At 24.1% G+C, this 13,647-nt stretch overlaps 6 protein-coding genes across 6 annotated transcripts in view; 1 reads left to right on the top strand and 5 right to left on the bottom strand.

Annotated features, from left to right (window-relative positions):
• Nucleotides 1-499, bottom strand: part of DICPUDRAFT_78560 (uncharacterized protein) — a gene marked incomplete at both ends in the record, with an annotated part of 1,412 nt that extends 913 nt beyond the window's left edge. Inside the window, 2 exons of the mRNA XM_003287671.1 lie at nt 32-263; nt 352-499. Of these exons, the coding sequence (XP_003287719.1) occupies nt 32-263; nt 352-499 (380 nt within the window). The remainder of the gene's footprint in view (nt 1-31; nt 264-351) is intronic.
• A 1,183-nt stretch (nt 500-1,682) lies between these two features.
• On the bottom strand, nt 1,683-3,358 carry DICPUDRAFT_151851 (uncharacterized protein; the record flags this gene model as incomplete). The annotated part of the gene is made up of 2 exons (XM_003287672.1): nt 1,683-3,075; nt 3,186-3,358. 2 exons carry the CDS (start codon nt 3,356-3,358, stop codon nt 1,683-1,685), a joined length of 1,566 nt encoding a protein of 521 aa, XP_003287720.1.
• Nucleotides 3,359-3,502: 144 nt separating this feature from the next.
• DICPUDRAFT_97802 (uncharacterized protein) lies at nt 3,503-5,852 on the bottom strand. Its single transcript, XM_003287673.1, has one exon. It carries the CDS (start codon nt 5,840-5,842, stop codon nt 3,581-3,583), a length of 2,262 nt encoding a protein of 753 aa, XP_003287721.1. The 5' UTR covers nt 5,843-5,852; the 3' UTR covers nt 3,503-3,580.
• Nucleotides 5,853-6,041: 189 nt separating this feature from the next.
• On the bottom strand, nt 6,042-9,286 carry DICPUDRAFT_32880 (uncharacterized protein; the record flags this gene model as incomplete). Its single annotated transcript, XM_003287674.1, has 7 exons — nt 6,042-6,332; nt 6,402-6,565; nt 6,647-6,671; nt 6,743-6,983; nt 7,050-7,275; nt 8,929-9,059; nt 9,120-9,286. 7 exons carry the CDS (start codon nt 9,284-9,286, stop codon nt 6,042-6,044), a joined length of 1,245 nt encoding a protein of 414 aa, XP_003287722.1.
• A 1,161-nt stretch (nt 9,287-10,447) lies between these two features.
• On the top strand, nt 10,448-11,187 carry DICPUDRAFT_78565 (uncharacterized protein; the record flags this gene model as incomplete). The annotated part of the gene is made up of 2 exons (XM_003287662.1): nt 10,448-10,718; nt 10,793-11,187. The coding sequence occupies 2 exons, from the start codon at nt 10,448-10,450 to the stop codon at nt 11,185-11,187; spliced, it is 666 nt and encodes a 221-aa protein (XP_003287710.1).
• A 339-nt stretch (nt 11,188-11,526) lies between these two features.
• DICPUDRAFT_32915 (uncharacterized protein) lies at nt 11,527-13,612 on the bottom strand (the record flags this gene model as incomplete). Its single annotated transcript, XM_003287675.1, has 4 exons — nt 11,527-12,205; nt 12,265-13,127; nt 13,193-13,422; nt 13,495-13,612. 4 exons carry the CDS (start codon nt 13,610-13,612, stop codon nt 11,527-11,529), a joined length of 1,890 nt encoding a protein of 629 aa, XP_003287723.1.
• Between the last annotated feature and the right edge of the window lie 35 nt (nt 13,613-13,647).

The following is a 13,647-nucleotide window of genomic DNA, read 5'->3' on the forward strand; positions in this document are numbered from 1 at the left end:
GATTGAGGTAATGTCTTAAATGTAATTATACTGGTCCCCTCCGTTGAATAAAGAGTACTCCCAACACTTGAAGCTTTTATCTCTGATGATTTCGGTTCCGCAATGTGAAATTTTTGTAAAGTTTCTCTTTGTGGTTTTTAAGTTTGAATCAGAGAGTTTAACAGGCAAGAAGTTTTCTTCTCCATTCTGTTTCCAAAAGCCATTGATTGATTTTCTTTTTCTTTTTTTTGAAATATCAATGCATACAAATTCGAGTGTACCGCCTAATTTATTATTTATTATTTTTTAGATAAATTAGTTTTTTTTTTATATTTATTTTTTATTACCATTTTAATTAATATTAATATTTACTTTTGCATTTATACAATGACATATCTTCGGCAACTTTTTCAATTCTTTCACCATTTACAAATATGTCAAAATATTTACCAACTTTAAGCTCTAGATATAAAAGAAATGAATAATATTCATCTGTGCTTCTGTAGTTTAAAGATCCCATGCTAATATTTTTTTTAAAGTAATTAGTAAATATATTGAAATTCAATAATATTCAAATTGTATAAGAAAATGAATTTTTTTTTTTTTCTATTTATTGTATTTTTAAAATGGAAATAAAAAAAAAATAAATAAAAAAAAAAAAAATTTTATAAGAGTTATAAATAGAGTCTGTGTCTATTTTTATCATATTCATTTTTCTTTTTATTGGAGGGGACGTTGAGCTATTTTTTAAGTAGAAATATTTTTCTTTTTATTTTTTTTTTATTTTTTTTTTTTTTTGTTTATGAAATTGTGATGACCCCCAATACTTCCTTTAGTAATGTTTTAATTATAAAGATTATAAATTGGATAAAATATATCAATTTAAAAAAAATTACCAAAAGTTTCTATTAATAAAAACTTAAATTAATATTGGTTTGAATTTTTTTAAAAGTATACAATATTAAATTCGTATTAATTATATCGTTATATATGATTTCATAATAAACCTTTAGTAATTTAATAACCATTTTAACGTGTTGTTTAATCATTGTTAATGAACTCAAAGAAAATTAGGGTATTACAATACTTAGTATTTGGGTAGATAGGTAATATATCTGTTGGAAAATGGTAGGTGGGTTTACCCACTTTTAAAAATTTTGTAAGAAATTAGAAATTTTTAAAAAAAAAAAAAATTAAAAAGCATGGGGGTTGGGAGGTGGGGTAAAAGTAACTATGTAAAATCAAAAACAAAAAATTAAATAAATAATAATAAAAAAGAATAAAACTTAATTTGGTTTCAATTCAAAACCCCTTCTAAATACAAATAATTTGAGTGTTTGTGTTTTTATAATTTATACACACATAATTCTACCACCAAAAGATTTTGGGTTATATTTTTAGGATTGAATACCTTTGTTAGTAAAATTTCCTAAACAGTTATTAGCACATTAATGATTTTTAAGTTGTCTATTAAACAATTAAAAGTCATATGTTTTTTTTTTTTTTTTTTTTTTTTTTTAAATCTTATTACAAATTAGAACACCAATTTAATAAATTTAATATGATTATTCTTTCAACAGTTTTTTTTTTTTTATTATCATAAAAAATGAAAAGGAAAATGAAAATAGTTTTTTTTTTAACATTTGCATATATTTACACCAGTTTAAAATATTTATTTTTTATTTTTTTTTTATTTTATTTTTTTAATTTTGTTCTTCATCACTCCAGTTGTCCTCATCTGGTAAGGTTGGGTTCTGTGTTGAGATTATTTTATTTATATTATTATTATTGTTATTTATATTGCTATTACTATTATTATTATTTTCTTCATCGCTATCATCATGATTATATAGTAATGATGATTGTTTTTCTAAATTGTCTTTTTTTGATTGTTTTATAAATTCTATGTTTTCATTTTGGTCATCATTTGAGGTATCCCAATATAGTATTAATCTATCATTTGAACCACTTATAATAGCTTCATCATATTGATAATATACACAACAATTCACTCTTTCAAAGTGTCCTTTTAATTGCCTAACAAGTTTGCCAGTTGCAGTTTCGTAGACATGGATGGTTCTGGAATTTGGATGAATAATATATTTGCCATCAGAAGAGAGCGACATTTGATTTGGTATTTTATTTACATTATGTGAATGCGGATAGTCTACTAATACTTTTTTACCCTTTTGAACATCCCATAAATGTATTTTACTGTCATTACCAGTACTAACTATATGTTCGCCATCAGGAGTCCATGCTAGTGAGGTAATAGTTCCATTATGTGCAAATGGAACCTCTCTTCTTACACCTTGATTGTGTGAGTATTGTTGAATTTGATCTTTCTTTTTCTCTAAAACTGAATTTTTACCACTTTGGATTGTATTTGGTTTATGTAGTTTTTGTCGGTATCGTTTGGTTTGTTTTAAATTGTTTCTATCACTATTTTCGTTCATGTCACTAAATGTGCTGCTGTCGTTGCTGCTACTCGCAATACTATCACTACCACCATTATATTGATCAAAGGCTAATAAAAATGTATCGCTTCTACGTACATCCCATAATCTTATAGTTTTATCTTTTGAACCAGTAGCTATCAAATAGGGACTATAGGGCGACCATTTAACAGCAATAACACTTTCACGGTGGCCTGTTAAGCAATGAACCGAGCTATTGGTACGTATGTCACAAATTCTAACTTTTTGGTCGGCAGTGGCTGCAGCTATTGTTAGGCTTGAGCTGTTGATTATTGAATAGGATATAGAGTTAATATGATACTCTAAATTAAAAGTTTGCGATATCATGGCTTCGTTTGTATCCCATATATCCACACAGCCATCTAAACCACCTGTAAAAAACATACCAGTATCCATTGGATACCATTGACATGTGGAAATACCTTTTAGTAGTGTATTACTATATTGGTTCACATTGTTTTGAATTTGACTATTCTTTCTATTTATATTAAGTATTGGTTGAAATTCGATCTTATTTGTAAACACTTCTTCATTTCTATTTTCGTTGATTTTATTATTTAATAAATTTTCATAAAGGTCATAAATTTGAATAACACCATCACCCGATACTGATAATAAACTAAATAAAAATAAAAATAAAAATAAAAATAAAAATAAAAATAATAATAATAAATTTATTATTAGTTATCAAGTTGATTTTTATTTAATATTATTAATATTATAACATACTATCGATTTTCGGCTACATCAATATCCATTTGGTTGATGGGACCTTTATTATAAGTTTGTATTTGTCTATAAACTGATAGATCTAAATGATGAAAATTTCTATTTATTTGATCCCATCTTTCTTTTCTTTCATTTGATCTACCTATTTCTCTTTCAAATAAAAAATTAATCATATAAAATAAATGAAATAAATAAATAAATTAAATTTTAAATTTTAAAAAAATAAATAAAAAATTTTTTTTTTAAAATTTAAAAAAAAAAAAAAAAAAAATAAAAAAAAAAAAAAAATAAAAATAAAAAAAAAAAAAAAAAAATTTATATAACTATATATGGTTATATTTTATTTAGATTTTTAAAAAAATATAATTTAATTTACAATGAATATAAAAAAATGATTAAATTAATTTTAATAATTTTATAATATTATGATCATTATTATTCATATTATTATTATTCATATTATTATTCATATTATTATTCATATTATTATTCATATTATTATTCATATTATTATTATTATTATTATTATTATTATTCATATTATTATTATTATTATTAGTATTACTATTTAAATATTCGAATAAATAATCTATAAAAAATGAATTTTCGATTGGAGTTTCTATTATTTTTAATGAACCATTTATATTAATTTTATCTTTAAAAATTAAATGTGGCCTGCCATATACTACTAATGATTCTATTTGAGTAAAATTATCTAAATTTAAAACTTTATAGAATTTTTGTGATAGTGTTAGCTTTTTTATGGATGATGTTACTCGTGGATCATTTAGAATTAAATCACAATTTGATGAGCTTAATTCAATTTCTAGTAATGTTTGATTGGTTACAATTAGATTTAGTAAATGACTATAAAAAATAATTGAGTTATCCATAAAAGTTATACTACTGGGTATAATATTGCCTTTGGTTGAAATGAGATGGGTGAATCTTGATCCTAGCTTAAGAGTTTTTAAATTACCAGATTTTGGAAATGTATCGATTCCTATGGGTTGGTCAAATAGTGAGCCTAGATCGAGATACTCCAAACTTGATGGGAATATGTTTCTTTTTGTCAATGGTAAACCACCATTGTTAAAGGAACAAAAGCTGAGATAAGTAAGGCTTTCGGGAAATTGGTTTGGGTGAAGTTCTTGATTGAAGCTAAGACCAAAATCGATAGATGTTAAGTATTTGCAATCAATAAATTCATTTTTACAAAGTGGTTTATTGAATAGATAACCCAGTGATAAGGTTGTTACTGATTCGGGAATCTTTGTAAAGCCTTTAATACTCCAATTGAATTTGCCAGAAAGACTAAGGGACTTAATGTTTTTAGGTATTGATCTTAATTTCTTTTGACCAAAAGCAATATGTAATTCTTCGAGGGAGTTTGGTAAAATTCCTTCACTAATGGACCCTCCAGTAAATATGTGAAAGTATTTCAGGTTATTTCCTAAAGTACAGTTAAAATGTTGGGCATTGCAATAAAAGTCTAGATGTTCTAGAGTATTTGGGAACATATTTTCCTCGATTTCATGTAAATAGATTCCTATTACCTTTAAATAAAGTAGTTGTTTTGGAAATATAAAGTCTTTTGGTAGGTGTTTGATGGTGAGATGAGTAATTGTTTCCGGTAATGCATCTTTTTCAATTGGACCATTTAATTCGTTTTCTAAATGGAGTATCTTGATGTTACTTGGTATTAAATCTTTTGTTATTTTAAATTGGTAATTTTTTATTGTAAGTTTGGTTAGTGTGGATGGTAAGGAGTTTGGTTCGATCAAAATCTCTCTTTGGCAATCCAAATGAAGTGTATGGATACTTGATGCTGATTTGAAAATTGAAAAGTTAACTTTAAAACATTTTTGAATTTTAACAACTTCTATCCAATGTGGGATATTTGGTAAATCGAGATTAATTGAATGGGTTTCATATTTTGATGAAAATTCGATTTTTTTAATATTGATTGGTAAAAATGATTCGAGTTGAACGTTATCATTTTGGTTATTTTGATAATTTTGAATAATATTATTAATATTACCAAAACAACTATTATTAATAGTATTAATATCCAATAGCATATAATTAATTTGATATAGATATTCTTTATTTTTAAATTCTATAAGTGATTTCTTTTCAAAACTTCTTTGCCCATGATAAATATTGTATAGTTTTACATATTTAAAAATTAAACTTTTTAAAAATATATTATTAAATATTTTAAAAAATAAAAAATTATTTTTGATGTCATAATTATTATCTGTATTATTGTCTATATTATTATTAGTTTTACTATTGTTGTCTATATTATCAACATTGATATTATTGTTATTATTATTATTATTATCATCAAAGAGTGAATTATTATTATTATTTAATTTTTCTTTTTTTTCTTTTATAAATATAATATTTCCATCAATGTTTAGTTTATTGTTATTTATTGAAAAATGGGCTAAAACTTTTTGAGCTGACTCTGTAGATTCAAAGTCTACAAAACCAAAACCATTACATATTTTAATGTTGGTAATGGTACCAAATTCTTTTAAAGAATCATAGATTTGGTTATACTGTAATTTAATATTATTATTAAATTTTATATAAATAGAAGAGTTTGGTTGTTGTTGTTGTGGAAACTCTTGTTGATGGTTTTCAATCATTTTATTAAATTATTATTTTATTGTGACAGATAAAAAATTTTTTAAAAATTTAAAAAACAAATTAAAAAAAAAAAATTAATTTATTAAAAATTTACAAAATTTATAAATTTTTTTCAAATAATTTTTTTCAAATAATCCATCACCCATACAAAATAATTTTAAATATTTAAATATTTTAAAATATATAATTACTTTTATTTTAAAACAATATAATGTATATGATATAAATAATATAAAATATAAAACTATTTTTTGGGATTTTAAAGTTTTCTGATGAAACTGAAATTATAGTTAGACCAGGAACTTTTTCTTCTACAAAGAACGGTATGTTACATTTCGCTTGCGTGCAAGGAGTAAAAGGCAACAGTTTCTCTGAACACAGTGTCAAATAGCATTGGGCCTCTTCTCGGCAATTTATTCTGACACAAGAATATGGATTGGCTGTAAATGGTTGGGTGCAGTTTGATTTTAGAAAACATTGCAGATAAACCTATATAGATTGTTTTATTAATAATCTTTTTATTTTATTTTTGCTGGCTTTTCTTTTAAAAATACCTACTCTAGTAGCTTCTCTACAATATCGTCCAATAAATGTCCCTCTAAGAACACAGTACCCAACACCACTATTTGGATCGCATTTGCAATATTCATTATAAGCGCAATCATTTTTAGAAGTACAAATATTGAATTTGTTTTCCCCGCTTAGTGTACAATTTCCTACAGCTACATACAAAAAATATGTTAGAAGATCATCATCATCATCATCATCATCATCATCATCATATAGTTTTAAAACAAACTTACAAGAACCTAATGAAAGAGGTTTGCACTAAATAAATAATATATCGAAATGTTAATACAATGTCTTTTTGATATTTTTTAAATAATAAATAGTCTTACATATTGACCCAAACCCCAATCACACGAAAATTTTGAAGTTATACAAGGAGAACCTACTATTACATCTTCAACACATATACCTATTGATGATATATTAAATGATTTTAAAACGCATGTTTTAAATTGATGCTTACATGAAAGCGATTTGAAAATAAAGCATTCGTTTTCTTTTAATATATAAACCTGGCATGTTCCATTAACACATATTTCGTTTTCTGCGCATTGCAAATCTGTAAAACACCTTTTTTTAAAATTATATTTAGTAATTTAATTATTATTAATATTAAATGATCTATTTATTCATTACCCTATTAATGGTGTGGAGCATTTGTTATCAATACACTCTAAACTATGTGAACATTGTATTGTTATATTACAGCTATTTCCGTAATCTATATAAAATGCCTTAACGCAATTCATCACACCTTCATCATTAGGAACACAGGAAAGTCCAAATTGGCAATCCACACTTTTATTACAGTTTTCATTTTCGCCTATTCCCATAACACATCTTCCATCTAAACATCTGTCTTCTATAAAGCAATCAAATCCTCTTTACATTTAAAATAATTAGTTTTTTCTTTATAGTTTATAATATTTGTATACCTACGTTGTTATATTACCAGAACTGCACAATTCACCTCTTCTAGCACAAAAATTAGAAGAACAAAAATCATCATTCAATAAGTCGGTTAAATCTGGGTTCATAGTTTGTTGTTGACCTACATTATTATCAAAAAGTAATAAAAAGAAAAATAATATAAAATAGTTTACATAAATATTTACTAGACTATTTTTAATTATCATATTAAATTAAATACCATGATAATAAAAAAATTATAATAATAGTAATTTTAATAATAATAAAAATAATAATAATAAATGATGTTAATTTTGAAACAATATTGTTTGAGTTTTATTAAATTAATAAATTTTTTTTTGTGTGTTTTTTTGGGGTATGTGTGTGAAAAAAATTTATAATTACATATATATTTGTATTGGAAAAAAAATTAAGTAAAAAATAATTTTTTTTTTTTTTAATACAAATTAAAAATAAATCTATAGATTTTGATAATAATATGTTTAAAAATCTACTTTTTAAATTTATATTTAAAACAAAATATAAATTATTATTTTTAAAAAAATAATATATAAATATTTATAAATATAATGATTATAAAATTTTGATAATATTGGAGTGGAATTGAATTGGAAGTAACATCCAATGGACCTATATCTGTAAAAGCTCCAAGTCCATTATTGTTAAAAACGTCTAAATTACAACCTATATCCTTTCTGCAAACATCCAGGGGTAATAAGTTCTCTGTACAAAATGATGAAAAGCACCTTGCCTCCTCTCTACAATGTACATTAACACATGAAAACGGATTGACTGAGAACGGTTGCGTACAATTTGAATTTTTAAAACACTCTATATATATCTTTATAAACTGTTAATACATAAAATATTTATAAAAGGTATTAAACTATAAATATAAAATTATTTACCAATGCTGCTTTTTTGCAATAGTTGCCAACAAAAGTAGCTAAAAGAACACAATAACCAACACCCGAACGGGCATCACATTTACAAAACTCATATTCTTTACAGTCTTGTTTTGATATACATGTTGCATATGTATTAGTTGGGGCAGTTACACATTTTCCCAATACTGAACCTGGTTCATTTGCTCTACACTAAAATATTTAAATTAATAAAGCTTTGGTTTTCTTTTTTTATAAATTATACTTACATATTGGTTTATAGTCCAGTCGCATGTATATTTAGATGTTAGGCATGGAGTACCATCTTTTATAACGCTCCTACATATTCCAATGGAAGATAGGTTTGAAGATTTTAATGAACATGAAAATGATCCATTACTACAAGAAAAAGATTTTTGTATAAAACATTCATCTCCCTAAAATAAATAATATTATTAGTGTATTTTAAAATGGAATAGAATAAAGTTTTCATATTGATATATCTACTTTTAATTGATAGTAATTACATTTGCCATCGACACATATAGAATTGGGGTCACATTGGTTGTCATTTACACAACCATAGTCAGGTGTAGAACATTTGTTTTCTATACATTCCAAATTATGAGTGCATTCTAATGTTTTATTACAAAATCTACCATATTCCACAAAAAATGCTTTTTCACATATTTTAACATTACTATTTAAATGGGATGGTACACATGAATATCCTATATTGCAATCTCTGCTCGTTGTACATCTACCATATTCTATAATGCCTTCAACACATGTATTATTAAAACAAAAATCCTCTACATAACATTCTAAACCACTATAAATTATAATTAATAAAGCTCTTTTTTATTGGGCACATATGTTTAACCATAGTTACCTATTGGATGATGGGTCATATGTACATGGCTCCCCTATTTTGCTGCATAAGTTAATAGAACATGCTAAATCACTTGGTACACCATATATATTATTTATATTTATAAATAAAAAAATTACTATATAAATAAATGTAAAACTACTATTGGCACAAAGACATTTTATCATTGTGTTTTATCATTGATATATATTTTATAATTTATAAATAATTATAATGTGTAAAAGAAAATTAAAAAAAAAAAAAAAAAATTTCCCACCAACACACATTTAAAAAAAAAATGAAAAATTTATAAATAATTAATTAAATTTGTAATAAAATCAAAATATACAGGTGTAAAAGAAATCAAGTTTTTTATTTAAAATAATAACCACTTGTATGTTCTATTGTGTCAAAAATATTTCTTATTTTTAAAAAAAAAAAAAAAATAGAAATTAAAAATTTAAAAATTACCTTCTAATCTAAAATATTTTCAATAACGGTATTTGTTTGGTTGTAAAAATTACAGAATAAATAGTAACTTGTGATTTTTGATGTAATAGCTGCACCTAAAAAAAGAGAAAATGAAATAACAACTTACTTTTTTCATTTTAATTATTTTAAATTTTTTATTTATCAAAAAAAAAAAAAAGTTTGGAGGAAAACACCATATTTAAAAACTATATATGAAATTTTCTATTATTAGTGATATTTTATAATAAAAAACTATTTAAATCCTAAAGGGTATTTGGTTTAATTTATGTCTGAGATATTGATGAGGAATATACTGGTGTATTTTTAAATTCGAGTTTTTTTGATAAATAAAATAAATAAAAAAAAATAAAAAATATTGCAATGAAAAAAATATTCCATAGGAATGTTTTTTAAATGTATAAAGATAATTTAGAAATTGATATGTCTGTTGTTTATGAAAAAAATATTTTTTTTGAATTTTTAAGATAAAAAAATTATTTTAGAAAATTTATTTCCGAGCTTTGAAAAAATATTCATAGCAATAAAATTTCAAACCTAACACCAAAAATTTTCCAACAAAAAAAAAATTGATTAAAAAATGAAACGGTATTTCAAATATGCTTTTACATGTATGAAAAAAACAAAGAACCAAATAGAAGTTACAAAATAGATTTTTTAACCTGGTATTCCGTTGGATAGATTATCAACGAAGTAATAGAAGCTTGATATTATTATTATTTATTCAAGTTTTTTATTTATAAATTTATATATTTATTTTTTTGTTTTTTTTTTATTTTTTTATTTTTTATATAAAGAAAAAAAAAAATATAATTCATTTTTTTAAAATCAAATTAATAAAACATAAAAAAATAATTAAAATGAATATTTTAAAAAGCTTATTATTTTCAATTCTTTCAATTTCATTGTTAAAATCAACATCATCATATATTTTATATGAACAATATAATTACATGGGTATTTGTCCAGGAGAACCACCTGTCAATCCCCAATGCGAAATGGGTGAAAATTATTTTGGTGCAATACTATATCAAGAATCACAATGTGTTACATATAATCTAACATCAGTTATTTTCACAACTAAACAAGATACTATTTTTGAAACTATTTATGACGATTCTAGTTGTAAAGGTAGTTATTAAAAAAATATTTAATTGATAATTAAAAACTATTTTCTAATTTATTTTTTTTTAAAACCAAAAAAGGAAATATCTTCAATATTGTAGAACATACAAGTGGTTCTTGTGAATCTTCATGTGTTTTAGGCTATGGCAATACTTTTAAATTATCAATTTTAGAAAACTATGAAGTACCATCCGATACTTACCTCAGTGTAACCTATAGTGGTGAATGTAATGGTGACTTTGACAAGGATTTCCTTCAAATTGATTACCAATATGTTGATAAATGCACAAACATTGGATTTGGCATATATTCTAATTCACAAAGTGTTTCTTGTAATAAAACAACAACAACAGTTTCAACTTTTTCCAAACCAGGCTGCACTGGAGGAATTTATCATGAAAGCCATTATGAAAATCAAGACAATTGTAAATTTGATGGTGGTTCATTAAATTATATAGATATTTGTAATATTTAGATCCACAAAAAATAAATATATTATTTTAAATAAAATTCAAAATTTTTTTTTATTTAAAATCATTAATCTTAAATTTTAATTTTGAATCTATTATTATATTATAATATTATTTATATAGTTTTTTTATAAAAGTGAGAAATACAAATAGGGTTTAATTTTTTAATTCCATGGGTATATTAGATAATATTATTTAAAAAAAGAAATTTAAATAAATAATTTTTTTTTTAAAATATTTACAGAAAGATTTTTTATTTGTAGTATTACTTTATTATTATTACTATTTATTTTGTATTTAAATATTAAATTGTTTTTTTAATTTTAGTTTTAGTTTTTTGTTGATTAAATATAGATTGATGCACATACTTTACTTGGGTTCATGTAGCTATATGGCATATATACAACATTGTTTCTTGCTTCAATTGATTTTGAAAGTTTTTCCATTTCTAATTTATATTTTTGAGTAATTTCTTTAAAGTTTGGTACAGCCATATCACTTTCAAAAATATATTCGGTATTTAAAAAGGTTGGAAGACCGGTATCAGTATTTGCTAAAAGATGAGTTATTGCAATTTGATCTTTTGTTTCTTTTTTGGGTGGAAGAGCATTACAAATCATTTCGAATGTAGTTGGAATGCCTTCAGTAATTTTAGTTGGATCCATATATAAAGCACCAGGAACATTTGGGGTGAAGCCATACATATCCCATTGACCGTGATTACCAATAGAGTGTTCTACAGTGACTCTAAATATAATATCTGAAACCAATTGAACAATCTCTTCAAGTTTTTTAATTTTATCACCCTCGACTACACCTTTAAGTGTGCCACCCCAATCACTACTTATATCCTCGATCCAAGCATGTAGTTCAAAGTCACGTTCTATTTCAATATCGCTAGTATAGAATTTGGACAAAACATTATAAACAAATTTATAAAGATTTTTGTGAATAAAAATACCGTCTTCTCTATAATAATATTTATTCATTTTATCATCATTATAAAGGTCATTTTTCTTTAATCTAATATAAAATAAATTAGTATTATATTTATTTAATTTATAAATGTATTTAATAATTACCTAGCAATAAAAGTATTTTCTCTCCATAAGTATTCCTTATGATGTTTTGCAATTAATTTTAAAGCAGCAATACTTCCTCCGCCTAATAATGATTCGATTGGACCATCTTTTGATAAAAGATTTCTTCTAGCTCTCAAGTTGATATCTAATAAAAGGTTAAAGTGTGGATGTAAAAGTTGGAATATTGGATGAGATGTTGATAGTTGACGATGAGTAGCAATTGCAAAAACTTCACCTAATAAATGACATTCATAGAGGTGAGTAATAAACTCCATATGTTGGCCATCTGCAGATTGAAACCATAATTTGGCGAAAACCCATGATGCAGGTGGATATGAGGCTGGTGTGAAAACTGGTGAATTCTCATCATTTTGTAAAATTTTGATGCATAATGGATATAGCTTTTCATCATTTGTGTTAAAATAAAAGAGGGCTAATGGCGAGCAAACATATCTTCCTTTCTTTTTAGCAGCTTCGATATAGTCGGCAGTATCAAAGATTTCATAGTCTACCATATACAAGTAACCATTACTAAGAGCGCTTTCGAAATCAAAATTAAGTTTTTCTTTGAGGATCATGTTGAATGTTGGTCTCATCTTTTCGAGTTGTAATTTATGTGATATATTTAACTTGTCAACTTTATCTTGATTTAGCTTTACTAATTGGCCAGCATTTAAACCTTGTACTCTTTGTCTACCAAACTCTTCATCATTTAACCATTCAAATTGATTTAAGCTTTCTGTTGTTTGACGTGCAATAATTTTTGGTGGATCTGGTAAAACTATCATTTTTAAATATTCAGATACTGATCTTAAATAATCTGGTTTATTTCCAACTATAAAATTATTTATTTTTGATTGGAACTAAAAAAGAAAGAAAATTAATAAAACTTTATTCTATAAAAAAAAAAAAAAAAAAAAATTCTTACATCTGTAAATAATAAGCTTATTCCGTGTGGCATTAGACATGTTTGTTCTAATTTCTCGTGTTTTGGTAAATCATAAGTTGGGGCTACTAATCTAAAACATGGTGGCAAGCCTGGGACTGGGTCTTTTAATCCTTCGACTTTAACGTTATGGTCAAAATTATAAACATATTGCTTTTGCTCTAAATTGAGTTGTCTTTCGACTATATAGTGGTCTTTTTGTGGTAAGCATACTAAATTTGAGTGAAAGAAGAGTTTTGTTAATTTTGTTAATTTTTTTTTTTTTTTTTAATTCTTTTACTTACTTGTATATTTTATTGGTGGTATAAAAAAAGCAGGATTATCATTGAATCTATTAATTGGAAATTCTATACTGAATGGATCAAATGTTGAGGCTCCATCTAATAAAAAGTTTGATGCCATTTTTTTTTTTTAAAATAATACTATAATTATATCTT

This window comes from Dictyostelium purpureum (assembly GCF_000190715.1).
Source record: "Dictyostelium purpureum unplaced genomic scaffold DICPUscaffold_108, whole genome shotgun sequence".
Taxonomy (NCBI): domain Eukaryota; phylum Evosea; class Eumycetozoa; order Dictyosteliales; family Dictyosteliaceae; genus Dictyostelium; species Dictyostelium purpureum.

Excerpts from the sequence above, each read along its gene's own strand:
- DICPUDRAFT_97802 (XM_003287673.1), bottom strand. The coding sequence starts at position 5,842 with ATGATTGAAAACCATCAACAAGAGTTTCCACAACAACAACAACCAAAC.